Source organism: Nomascus leucogenys, chromosome 13 (assembly GCF_006542625.1).
Source record: "Nomascus leucogenys isolate Asia chromosome 13, Asia_NLE_v1, whole genome shotgun sequence".
Lineage (NCBI taxonomy): Eukaryota > Metazoa > Chordata > Mammalia > Primates > Hylobatidae > Nomascus > Nomascus leucogenys.
The window spans coordinates 83,807,080-83,820,105 of NC_044393.1; the positions used below are offsets into that span (position 1 = coordinate 83,807,080).

Genomic DNA, 13,026 nt, shown 5'->3' on the forward strand with positions numbered 1-13,026 from the left:
CTTCTAGAAGATAGTTTTTAACCTGCTTTGCAGTTCCAGAATACAGTAAACACACTTGATGATCATGATGAATAGAAGTCAAATAATTCACTAGAGAATAATTAGTCCCTGATCAATAACAGCTTGTCCTTCACATACAAAAATACTGCTATTAACAAAGCACCTCTAGAACACACCTTTGAATTGTTTTCAGCAATATAAATGGATTTGCATCCTGCCATCTAAGCTATCCTACTTTATATTAGCAAGATAGCTGGCCAAGGCTCTGTATCACTAAACTGGAAGTGTTAGTTGAACAAACCAGTCACAAAAAACAGGCACATGAGTTGCTGACTTTTTTTTTTTTAGATGAGTAGTTCAGCAAGTCCAGAAGGTCATGCACAAGTTAAACTACTTTTATGTAAAATATGGTGATCTCTGCAGCATGGTTACAATTGGGAAAGGCCCCTGGCTTCTGAACTTTGATTCCATGTGAACCACTCTTGGGCCTTGTTACTTAACTTGAAGTGTGATCTTTCTTCAGCCAGTGTCTCAGCTTCTTTTGTATTTGCCAAATATTTCACTTCTCAGTTGCAAATGCCTAGTCACAGCAAGATTGCCCCCATCCAAAGAGCCTCCATAGGAAAATGGAGAGAGTACCAATGAGGGAATTATGAGAGCACAGCCATGCTTTGAGATGCTGACCTATACAACACCCCACAACTTATCACATCTTTTCTATAAGATTGTAAGGTCTTTGAAGACAGAAACCATATCTAACATACCTTCATGTCTCTGAAGTGCATAGCATTACTTCACTCAGTACAATCACTTCATATTAGGAGTTAGAAGATCTTTTTTTTTTTTTTTTTTTTTTTTTGAGACGGAGTCTTGTTCTGTCACCAGGCTGGAGTGCAGTGGCATGATCTCGGCTCACGGCAACCTCCACCTCCCGGGTTCAAGCGATTCTCCTGCCTCAGCCCTTTGAGTAGCTGGGACTACAGGTGTGCACCATCACACCCGGCTAATTTTTGTAATTTTAGTAGAGACAGGGTTTCACCATGTTGGCCAGGATGGTCTCAAATCCCTGACCTTGTGATCCACCTGCCTCAGCCTCCCAAAGTGCTGGGATCACAGGTGTGAGCCACCGTGCCCAGCCAGGAGTTGGAAGATCTTATAGCAGGGCTGTCCAGTAGAACTTTCTGCAGTGATGAAAACATTCTCTGCACCATCTTATATGGGGGCCACTAAACACATAATGGCTACTGAGCTCTTGAAATGGGACTGGTGAAGCTGAGGAACTGAATTTTAAATTTTATTTATTTTCAATTAAATTTAAATGACCTCGCGGCTGGTGGCTACCATATTGGACAGCATAGCCTTACAATCTTAAAAAAATATATTTTCACCGTAACCCTAAATAGATGGTCACTTCTTCTCCCTGGCTTTTTCAGAGATAGGGGTCTACCCTTTCTATGCACCCCCATTTTTGGGTAGTTGTGCTGGAGCCAGCCCTCCCTGTATCTGAATTATGTGTGATAATATTGTGAATGCCTCTGTTAGTCAAGCATACATTTAGAAAGCATCTTTACATAGTTGTAGCAAGTCTATGCATTTTTTTCTCACATGGACACAAGTTAGTGGAGAATTTCCACCTTGCCTTAGGGTTTACGCTTATGTCATTTGTTCTTCTCTAGGGGCCAAAAGAGCATCATCCCTATTCTGATTTAGCATTAAACTCTGTCTTTCAGCCTAATTCTCCTTGAGTTCATCAAGGAAAAGTATTTAAATACTTGAAAAGAAAACAGAAGAAGTCATGTCCCAAATTTTCACTTCTCTTCACTCTTCTAAGCAACTTTCAAGTTGGTTTGGAAATTAGTCTAAATGCCAGTCCTGGTTTTCCACTGATTTGTAGTGGTTAAGGAGTTCATGTCAAAGCTTTATATGTCTCAGTCTCCTTTCTTTAAATGGGGTTGAATTGATTCTTCTTACTTGGGAGGATCAAATAATGATAACCATAAAGTTTTGAAAAATATAAAGTGCTCCAAATTAAGGTGGTGATATTTGTGATAACACTTGAAGATGCAACCTAAAGTCCCTAAATATGGTGTCTTCCTAAGTGTTGAAGTTAGTATATACAAAAACCATCATTTCACAAATCTAAACCACCCAAACTGTCTGCTACTCAGAAGGTGAAAGAAAGGGCATGAAGACATTGGCTTTAATAATGTTAAATCTGCCAGGTCTTCTGTTTGCTAGTGGAGAAGTACAAATAGAGAAATGGTAATGCTAAAAGATTGTGCAGGGACGGCAAGGGAAAAACAGGTCATAACCTGTTAACCTGCCCTTAGTATTTTGGATTCCATTGATTAGAGAAAAGAAACACCTTGAGAAGACAAAGTGCCTCAGGTTGATTGTATTCATTCTTATTTCTATGCTGCTGTTCTTGACAGACCTGCCTTGGTAAATGCATGTATTTTTTTAAAGTAGCACAGATTTTTGGTACAAGATGGTGAAGGTTAAGTGCAAACTGTACATTATAATCCATTTGTTTATTTGGTTTTCGAATCCCAAATGAACCACTGAGTTCAGAAAAGAGCAAAGTGGGTTGATAAATTGATTTTTTTTTAAAAGGACAAAAGTTCATTTTGTACAGTCAGAAAGAAAGTGCTGCCAGATTTACTGTGTAACTACTGCAAATGTGGGTTTATATAATTTTTGAGATTCATACATAGTCAATTACCAAGGTCTTTGATTCACTTTGTAAACACTGATCAGTCAATAAAGTACAGAGAGATGAATTGGCTTGAGTTATATTTTCCATACTCAGAATGGTAAAATCTAGAATAAAAATCCAGTGGCTCAGATTGGCTACAATTTCTGACTGCCTACTCTGTCCCAATTGTGGAAAAATTTTTTAAAAGACTATATCTTTTCATAAATGGCCTTAAGAATAAAAGCATATGGAAAGTAAAATATTAATACAAATATTTAAAGACTAAAGAGAACAATTGATGAGCTGCAGCCGACAGTGTGTTATTGATTATCAAAATGAATTATAGATATTCAAGGAGGGAATTGTCACTTTTAAGCTAGGGTTCTCAGGAAAAGGTATCATGAGGGAAGTAAAATTTGAGCCCCAAATTCATAATTGAATAAAAATATGGATAGTGAAGATGTAGATTAAAAAGAATGAGTAAAAATGTAGAGGTAGAAAGTTGTAAGACATATTTGAGAGGTGATAAAATATTTTTTATCTGGGATGCTGTGGTATGATCAGCTTGAAAGGAAGGTTAATGGTTTCTAGATCAAACAATTAAATGTAAACAGACTTAGATATGCAAGACATTTGCATCTGAGAAGGAGGAAGCAGCATGGATATGTCATGCATGATACCTCTAGCTTTGCTGGCTCAAGCAGGTATATAGCCATAGTATTATTATGTGGAGTAAGATGAAACTTTGAATATTATCTCTCCAACCAGCTCACTTTATAGAGAAACAAAGCTCATAGTGCTTCAGTCTCAGTCTCCTAGGTCTCATTCCAGGTCACTATTTGCCAAGGGTTTGTGAAGGAAAACAGTTAAAGGGTCAAGGCGAGTGACAATCATTGCAGATCAGAGGTAGGAAATCTGCTGGAGTGTGTTGTACCCAGAAATCACCCAATACCTGCAGGATGAAGAGAAACATCACTGAGTTGCAGCGATGGCCCAACTGAAATGAATGCAAATCTTTAGGATAGACACGACATGCTCCCTTTCTCCCACAAAGCACTGAATCTCAAGGACACAAAACAGAAAGCAGGTGATGGGTGTGATCCAAGGTTGAAGATGAGTGTGATAAGCCTGGTGGAAGTTTAAAGAAGCAAGAAAGTCTGAACTGTCAATTCCAGGAAGGCAAAGACCTTTTCTGTCTTGTTCACTGTTATATCCCAGTGTCTAGAACAGTACCCGGCACATAGTAGCTGTTCGGTAAATATTTATTGAATATTGATTGTATAAATGTTTTTGTGAGGCCTCATTGAAGTAGCTGAATCATGAAATTTACAGTGGGTGCAAAATGATGACTAGTCAGAGAGGACCTGTCTAATAATGGTTTTGAGTGTTCCAAGACTAGAGTTCCTTGCAAGAGTAAAGAAATGAGGATGTTGTGAATGAGGATACAGTGGGTTAGAGGAGGAAGATGTGTGATGAAGAAGGTGCAATATAAGAGAAGAAACTAAGCTATGAAGAAGAGTATGCAATGATGCTGTTGAGGATACAGCCATCCTGAGTTACGAATTTTACAAAGCACTAACAATAAATTAACAGAGATGAAATAAGCATTTGGAAGGCTAATTCAATGGAGATCTTTTGTGACTTGATAATTCTGTGATTTAAACCAAACAGGTTGTAAACTGAAGGCATAGGTAATTTTTAGGATTATTTCTTACCTAAGGTTATATGATCCAATGAATCAATGTGGCAATCACTGACAATGGTCCTCTCAGAACTTCTTTGGGGCACTCTTGTTTGTTCCCTGAAATGGAAAACATATCCTAGAGAGAAATAGTGGATTAGTCCTGTTATAGTGGTTAAGTGTATACACTTTGAAATTCCATAAAGTGGGGATTATACTAGCTACCTCACAGATCTGTTACCCAGATAAAGTAAAATTACATATATTTTAATGGCTCAGCAGAGCTATCAGCCATGAAAAGACTTGAAGGAAACTTAAATGTGTATTGTTAAGTGGAATAAGCCAATCAGAAAAGGCTACAGACATACTGTATGATTCCAACTATATGATATTCTGGAAAACTCAAAGCTGTAGAGACATAAAAACATCAGTGGTTGCCAGAGTTTGTGAGTAAGGAGAGGGAAGGGATGAATGAGTGGAGCAGGTGGGGTTTTTAGGGCAGTGAAGCTATTCTGTATGATGCTACTATGGTGAATACATGACATTTGGTATTTGGTGAAACCTATGAAACTGTACAACAAACAGTGAACCTTAATGTAAACTATGAACTTTAGTTCATAATGCATAAATATTGGTTTGTGAATTGGAACAAATGTACCACACTACTGCAAGATGTTCCTAATAGTTTCCTAGGGCTGCCATAACAAAGTACCAGACACTAGTTGGTTTACAATAACGATAATTTCTTGTCCCACTGTTATGGAGAGTTGAAGTTTGAAATGGAGGTGTCAGCATGGCCAGGCTCTCTCTGAATGCACTGGGGAAGGGTTTGTCCCATTTCTCTTTCCCAGCTTTCTGGTGGTCTTAGGTCTTCCTTGTCTCCATTTTCTCATGGCATCTCACCATGTCTTCACATTATCTCCCCTCTGTGTGTGTCTGTCTCTGTGCCAAATTTCCCCTTTTCATAAGGACACCATCATATTGGATAAGGGACCACCCTAATCACCTCATCTTGACTACACCTGCAAAGACTCTATCTCCAAATGCTGGAGAAAATGTAGGCAGGAGTCAGGGAGTGGGGAATAAATGGAAACTCTGTACTCTCTATTCGCTTTTTTTCTGCTCTAAGAAATAAAGTCTATTCATTAAAAATGTTAAAGGCTTAAAAAACAGCCTGCCACATAGTACATATTCAATAAACGTTAGTTCCTTTTGGATGCTGCATTAACTTATTCAGTGTCCCTGACACAACAGATTTTATTCTTCTTGCATTCCAAGACCAATATTGGCACTGCCCAAAAAGTAGATAAGACTTAGCTTCTTCCACATGGCCTTGTCCCTAAGTGTTGAGTCCTGGGTTAGAAAGCCACCTGCTCACAAACATCTCCTGCCTTGACTGCATTTACACACATGCTCGTGCACAGGTGACACAGGTGAGCATACCCACACACACCTAAAATGGCTTATCTGCCACCAACACTGACCCAAACAAAAGCAGAAACTTACTAGTTCTCCTTATAAAGGCATCACAGGAAATATCTATAGTGAGGGCTACATGCCCATAGAGGGAAAAAGAAAAACAGCAAAAACTTTGTGAATATAAAACATAATACATTTCTTGGTTGAAAGATGCACATCAGCTATTGAACTAAATTTTTAAAGGAAAAGAGCCATAAATTGGTTTTAATAAATATAAATATACTTTCATTTCCGACACAGCGTGGGAGATAGAGAAGAAAAAAAAGTGACAAAGAAAGAGAAAAATTTTTTTAATGTCAGAAGAAATACCAGTCAATATTCTGCCTTTGAAAACAGGCAGACAAAAAAAAAGCAAGGAGGAAGGAAAGGAAAGAGAGGAAAGTCCCGGAAGCCCTGGCGTGGTGGTAAGATGCAGGACACACCTCTTGTCACATCATGCCAATCCCCCGGGCCGCAGGCTTGTGGCTTTGTTCAAAAAGAAGGGCAGGCCGGGCGTGGTGGCTCACGCCTGTAATCCCAGCACTTTGGGAGGCTGAGGTAGGAGGATCACCTGAGGTCAGGAGTTCGAGACCAGCCTGGCCAACATGGCGAAACCCCGTCTCTACTAAAAATAACAAAAATTAGCCGGGTGTGGCGGTGTACACCTGTAATCCTAGGTACTCGGGAGGCTGAGGCAGGAGAATTTCTCGAACCCAGGAGGCAGAGGCTGCAGTGAGCCGAGATTGCGCCATTGCACTCCAGCCTGGGTGACAAGAGTGAAACTCCATCTCAAAAAAAAAAAAAAAAGGAAGGGCAGTGTGTTTGGTGATTTGAAATCTTTTTTCTTTCCTTTTTTTTTGAGATGGAGTCTCGCTCTGTCACTCAGGCTGGAGTGAAGTGGCCCAGTCTCAGCTCACTGCAACCTCCACCTCATGGGTTCAAGCGATTCTCCTGCCTCAGCCTCCCAAGTAGCTAGGATTATAGGCACCCACCATCACACCCAGCTAATTTTTTGTGTGTTTAGTAAAGATGGGTTTTCACCGTGTTGGCCAGGCTGGCCTCAAACTCCTGACCTCAAGTGATCCACCCACCTCGGCCTCCCAAAGTGCTGGGATTACAGGCGTGAGCCACTGCATCTGGCCTGAAACCTTTAACACTGACTTATTTCTTAATCATGGCAGTGTAGGCATGCCCTTTTAAAAGAAAATCCAATCTATGAGAATCCATATTGAAAACACAGACATATCCATAGGTAATGACATCTGCCTCTGTTAAGGTTTTTGTTTTTCCCCTCTTTACAAAAGAAGTCACCTCAGTAAATCTTTCAATAGCATGACCACAATCCCCCCTCCAGCACAAAAATTTAGATTTTCATAAAACTCTCCGAGAACCCATCTGTCACAAACATCAATACTTAGCTCTTTCACACTACTCTATTTGTGACACCCAGAGCCTCACGACTGATGGAATCTCCCTGTCTTGACTTTTCATCCCTTCATTGGTTGGGAGTTTGTTTCCTAACCAATGTTGCTGAAAAGAATTCAGCACTGAGTAGGGGTAGGGCAGGAAATGAGGGATTACTGCCTGGGGACATAGAAGAGAAAAAAAAATCACTTACCATTCTACCTAGACATGTCTCCTCTTACAAAGGAAAGATGCTAGAGAAGGGCGGAAAAGCTCTGGGATATAAGGGTGCAGGGATGATGCAGGATCTCCAGCCCCATCCTGGGTTGATACTGAGAGCCATTTTCATAAAACACATACACCTTCTCTCCCCCACACAAGACACACACCACCGAGAGTGATACCACATGGTACACAGATGTGGTTTTGCGCTTTCCTCTAAGCTACACCCACTCATGTGAACAAAGCCTTACCTAGAAAAGCACTGGTCTGTAGGAAATGGCACACACTCTCTCCTTCTGGGTGCCCCCACATGTATACTCAGCAGCATTCAAATGACAGGTAGTTTTTCTATGGCTGGGAAAGAAAAAGTGCCCAAGTAAGCAAGAGAAGGTGAGGAGTGGGAGAAGAGAATGGGTAGGAGAAAAAGAATTTGCGTGGGTTAAGAGCCAGTGAGGATGGCCAGCCAAACTGACCTCGCGATGCTAGTTTGACTTCCCTCTTAAGTATTCCAAGACACTGCCGGGCTCTGCAGACCATGTGCATCTCCAGCCTGCTTGGAGATATTCATTGCACCGCTCATTAGCGCCTCTACCAGAGGTATAGGCTGAGAACCACTGCTGCTGACAAACAGCCAGAATGACTACTTAAATTTGATGAGGTAGGAGCAAAAACCAGACAGAGGCTTAGAGGATGCTCTTCAAGCTACTTGGATAAATTTTAAAACGTAAAAGTGTTTGCTTATAGGACCTCTTTTTCCCATGTCTGTTTGCTATTGCTATAGTTATTCAAGAGGCACTTTATATGCAACAAAAGACCACATTGAAGGAAGAGAAGAGTCTACTCTCCCACTGCACCTGGCATTCGAGTCCACGAGTTTAGACTCTCCTGCCCACAGGGCTGTCCTCACACACTCCTGCCCTGTGGTCAGAACAGGAGCCTACCCCAGGGAGAAGGGCCCTGGGATGGCCTCTTAGGGAACTCTCAAATCACTTTTTCTTTTTCCATTCTGATAATTACAGACTAGATTGGAAAGTGTAGAAAAATTTCTTTATGGTCGATGAAATAATGAGGAAAACGGGTTGTTTCCTTCATAAGTAGCAAAGTCTCCGGAAGTACTCTTGGTAAGAGTAAGATAGATAAACATCAAAATTTTAAAACTCCAAATAAACACCAAGATTTGAATTTCTGAAGATTTATAAGCAGCATTGATAATACCCTAGAGGATAAAAAAGGGGAAAAATTCAAACATTGTATAGTTTTGCTTTTGTTGGCTGAGCTTTTATTTTTGTTTTTGTGGGGTTTTTTAAGAGGGGAAAAAAACCTTTGAAAATAAAATAATTGGACAATTTATTTAAGAAGGTTTCTGAACTTGGCTTCAAAATCTAAGTTTTGTTTTTTGCTCCTTCAAACAAAGATGCCTTCAGGTGTGATGGCTTTAGGTTTTGTAAAGCTCCTTATTTTTTCACGCAGGGCAAATGGCTCGTCTCATGTGCACAGAAAGGGCTGGAAAATATTTTTGTGATTCGAGTGCAGCAGAGAGTCTAGGATTCCAGAGGAAGTTGAGGCCTCCCGTTCCGCACAGGAAACAATCTTCAAGCAGGCCTTAAATGCCAGATTCCAGGCCGAGTTTAACTAACCACTGACAGCTCTGTAAACAAAGCAAGGACAAAAAGAGCCCGCTTCCCCCTTTCTGGTAGTCATTTTGGGTTTGGGGGCTGCAGGGGAATTCTGGAATACTTGACTCCATGGAACAGAAACGCAGGGGAAACGGGCTCCTCATTTAAAGAGCTGGAAGGGGAAGGTCTTTCCGGAATTAAAACCATCACAGAGGAGGTAGGAAAGGGTAAAATGGTTGGGTTACACCCGTAGAAAAGCAGTGATTTTAGAGCTTGGAAAACAGCTTGATCACCACTTAACTGCTTTTAAAAATGTTGCTTCATGATGTTTATTCATGATGTTACTGCTGCAGTCTTTATTAAAATCCTGATGCTTCTTTAAGAATATGCACATTATATGCCTAGACACTGTATTATTTTATTTCTCGCTTTCACTTTTCTCCTAGTTCCTACATATACCTCTTCTTGCCACTTTCCTTTTCTGTTTATCATTCCTGCTTTCCTCCTCCTTTGTTCACTTTTTCATAACTTTGGTCTGGGGTTCAGCAAGTTATAAAGACCAAAATCATTCAGTAGAATTTCAAGTGATTCTACCAATATTTCAAGTCTTCAAAACCTCTCTGTCTCCTGAGGTCTTTTTTAAAGAATATATAATCTTGGGATCTTACTTATTTGTCTCTAAGAGATTCATGAATGAGACTGAATTTAACTCGGCTCAGGAGTCAGAAACTGATCACTGGCTACCTTATCAGCTTTCTAAGAGTAAAGAAAAATCAGGAGAAGGACAAATGGGAAAGAGGGCCCACAGTGGTTCAGGAGAGGTAACACACTGAGTTATCGGTGATATTGACTCTACCTCCTCTCCTTCAGGTCCAGACATCATCTGGTCTCCCTGAACCTGAAATCACACCATGGATGATTTTGAACGTCGCAGAGAACTTAGAAGGCAAAAGAGGGAGGAGATGCGACTCGAAGCAGAAAGGTAAGGATCTAGGGTGAAAAATACTTGTCTTCCCTTATTAACAACGTTGGTTTCAGGCCTCAAAGACCATCCTTCTGAGAGGCCAAATGTGGTCATATCGCACACTAAACTGTTCGCAAAAGTAGTTTCGGAAAATTTTTCTGCTAAGACTCTAAATTTAGCATTTAAAAAAGGAAAACAAACAAGGATCAAGAAAAAGAGAGATTTGAGAGGAATCAATTGATAATTGCATATTGATAATTGCATTTAATCAATACCTTTCACATTGGAATGCTTTAAATGACAAAAGTAATGTGTGAATGAAGGTTTAAAAAGCTTATATAATAAGAAATGACAGAAAAATGTCAAGTATTGAATATTGGAACCATTTAGGAAATAAGAGTCTTCAATCTAAAAAATATAAAGGCAAAAAGCCCTGGATGAATCTTGTGAAAAATTTTCATTCTTATTAGAAAAATATCCAACTCTAGGGATCCGCATAGTACAGTTTAATAGTGGGCTCTGTTACCGAGGAGATTCTGGGCGTAATTGGAAGCTGTTAATGTCGTGTGAGGCCTCTACAGTGGTGACTATGAGGTCAAATTGGGGAGATAAAGCATTGGCATGTAAAACCTGGGGCATAAATGCATATTTTAACATTTTAGGCCTCAGAACAAAGGACAGTGTGGTATTTGATGTGACTTAAATCAGATGTTCTTTTGAGAAAGCAGGTTAAGCATTCACAGAGAGAAAAATGTTAAACAATGACCTTAAAATCAAATCGATTTTTTTCCCAGTAACTCCAACGCTCAGATGAAAGATGACACTTTAACGATACCACAGCAGAAAACTGGAAACTTACAGCTATAATGAAAAGTATTGTTCTTATGTTCTAGTTATTTGCATGGAGAATGCAAAAGCAAAAGATAAAATAACTGCCTATGATAAACTTGGCCAGAGTCAGCTGGCATTCATGAAATGACTAAACATGTCCACAAGGCACTACGGATTGTACCTGCATTCTGTTGGTTCAAATCCTAGCTTTGCCATTTACAAGCTGTGTGGCCCTGAGCAAATGATTTCTCTTTAAGCCATAGTTGCCTTATATATAAAACAGGCATAATATCTACATAGCCTGTGTGATTGTTGGGAAGATTGTTGAGCTTCATAAATAGCCTAGTCAGGTACCTAGCACATAGTAGTTTTTCATAAATGATAGTTTTTCATAAATGATAGTTTTTCATAAATGACAGCTATTATTATTATTAACCATTATCACCAGCCAAACAAGTAAGAAATAGCATAGCAGCACAGCCAGAGCTAAACCATCATGCCAAGAGAAGGAAAGGTAGTCATCATCCTGCAATGGAATTAGTCAGAGAAAGTTTCTTGGTGGAGGTGAGCCGTGGAGGAGGTAATGATGGCAATGAAGAGGGAAACGGAGCCTGTCTAGGTGAAGGAATGACACCGGCAAAAGTGCAGAAGTGGAAATAAGAATCCTGGCACAAGAAACCTGTTGAGTGTGTGAGGGAAGATGGATTGGACTTGTATATCTTGGCTGTTCCTATCTGCCATACAAAGAATAGACAGAGACTTAACAAGGGAGTTACGTGTGATGACACTATGCTGGAGAAACTTATCTACAGTGGACTAGAATATGGGGATACCAGCACTGGAAGAGATAGTATGGTAATGAGGGCCTGAATCAGGTGAGTGAGTATGGAAATGAAGAAAGATCAAATATGAGAGTCTTTACAGAGGGAGAATTAGCAAACCTTTTAGGAGAGCAAAGAACTTATAGATGATTCCAAAGAATATATGTCTGAGGAGCTGGAAGGAAAGTCTCTGCTTTGTCCCAAATGGAGGATTCCCTTCTTGAATGGTCAGAGGAGCAGTGTTTAATTTCAGGTAGAAACCACATCCAAAAGGAGATTTCCTGCAGGCATGTGGAGATAGGAAATTTCACTCTTTGTTCAAAAAGGGAGAGAAATTATTATTAGAGAAATAAATGTAGGCAGACACAGTATGGTGGTGCTAGTACAAAAGCTGAGGGGATATTCCCAAAAAAGCAAATGTAGAAAAAGTGAGCGGTCATCAAGGTATAATGGAAACCATCAGAGAAGACAACGTACCAGGGAGATGGGGGAGAACCAGGGAGAGTATGAGGCCCAATGTTGAGTGGACATGGTGGACATGGAAGTTTTGTGGGCGGTGGCTGGGCTCAGTGAACCACACCTCTTATTCCTTCCAATGCTGTGTTATTTCACCTCAGGTTCTCATGATAGTCTACAAAATACTTTCATCCAACAACTATTTATTAAGCACTAACCAGGTTTAAGTGTGCTAGGATGGGAAAAATAATGGTGGTAAAGAAGTAGACATGGTTCCTGCCTTTATGTACCTCACAGCATGCTAGGAAACCAAAGTGTAACAGAATCAGAAAGCAGACAGGCCAGGGTGTAGGGCCAGGCCTGATAGAGTTGTGGCTAGAGAGACTCAGGACTGAGGATGTAGACACTGGGCATCAGGCTAGATTGCCATTGTCAGTTTCTTTCCTTTCCATGTGAATAGGGGGTCAGGGAATCATTGACAGAGTTGTGACAGAACTAAATTGCTGTGGTTAGAGCCATACTGTCATTAAAGTAAATAAACCCAGTTTCTTCAGATTCAGGACTTTGCTTAAGAATTGACCACACAGCTACATGGCTCGTTTCTTCGACTTTTTTGTTTTGTGTGGAAGAATTTGTCTTCTTTTAATGTCAGACGTAAAAGGAATGTACACAGTAAATCTCAGTTATGTACCCTGAATAACCTAAAATAAACTTACACAAATTAATCCTAACCTTGTTTAACTTACATTTCTGTCTGTATTACTTCATTTGGGATATTATGTTGTTTTCTTTTCTGTTTTTTTATTTCCTCTTTCCTTCCTTTTCTTTCTTGCTTCCATTCATTTCCTTCCTTCCTTCCTCTTTCTCTCTCTCTCGTT

At 40.0% G+C, this 13,026-nt stretch overlaps 1 protein-coding gene across 7 annotated transcripts in view; it reads left to right on the top strand.

Moving 5' to 3' along the window:
* Positions 1–13,026, top strand: part of CALD1 (caldesmon 1) — a 194,765-nt gene that overhangs the window by 78,850 nt on the left and 102,889 nt on the right. For 6 of the 7 annotated variants that reach the window (XR_004032978.1, XR_004032980.1, XR_004032982.1 and 3 more), the window contains exon 3: positions 9,947–10,058. Coding sequence is in view for 3 of the 7 variants with exons in the window: in XM_030825712.1 (XP_030681572.1) it covers positions 9,988–10,058 (71 nt within the window). In the remaining 4 variants the exon portion in view is untranslated. Of the gene's footprint in view, positions 1–9,094; positions 9,294–9,946; positions 10,059–13,026 lie in introns of those variants that run through there. The other variant, XR_004032979.1, reaches the window with a different exon arrangement.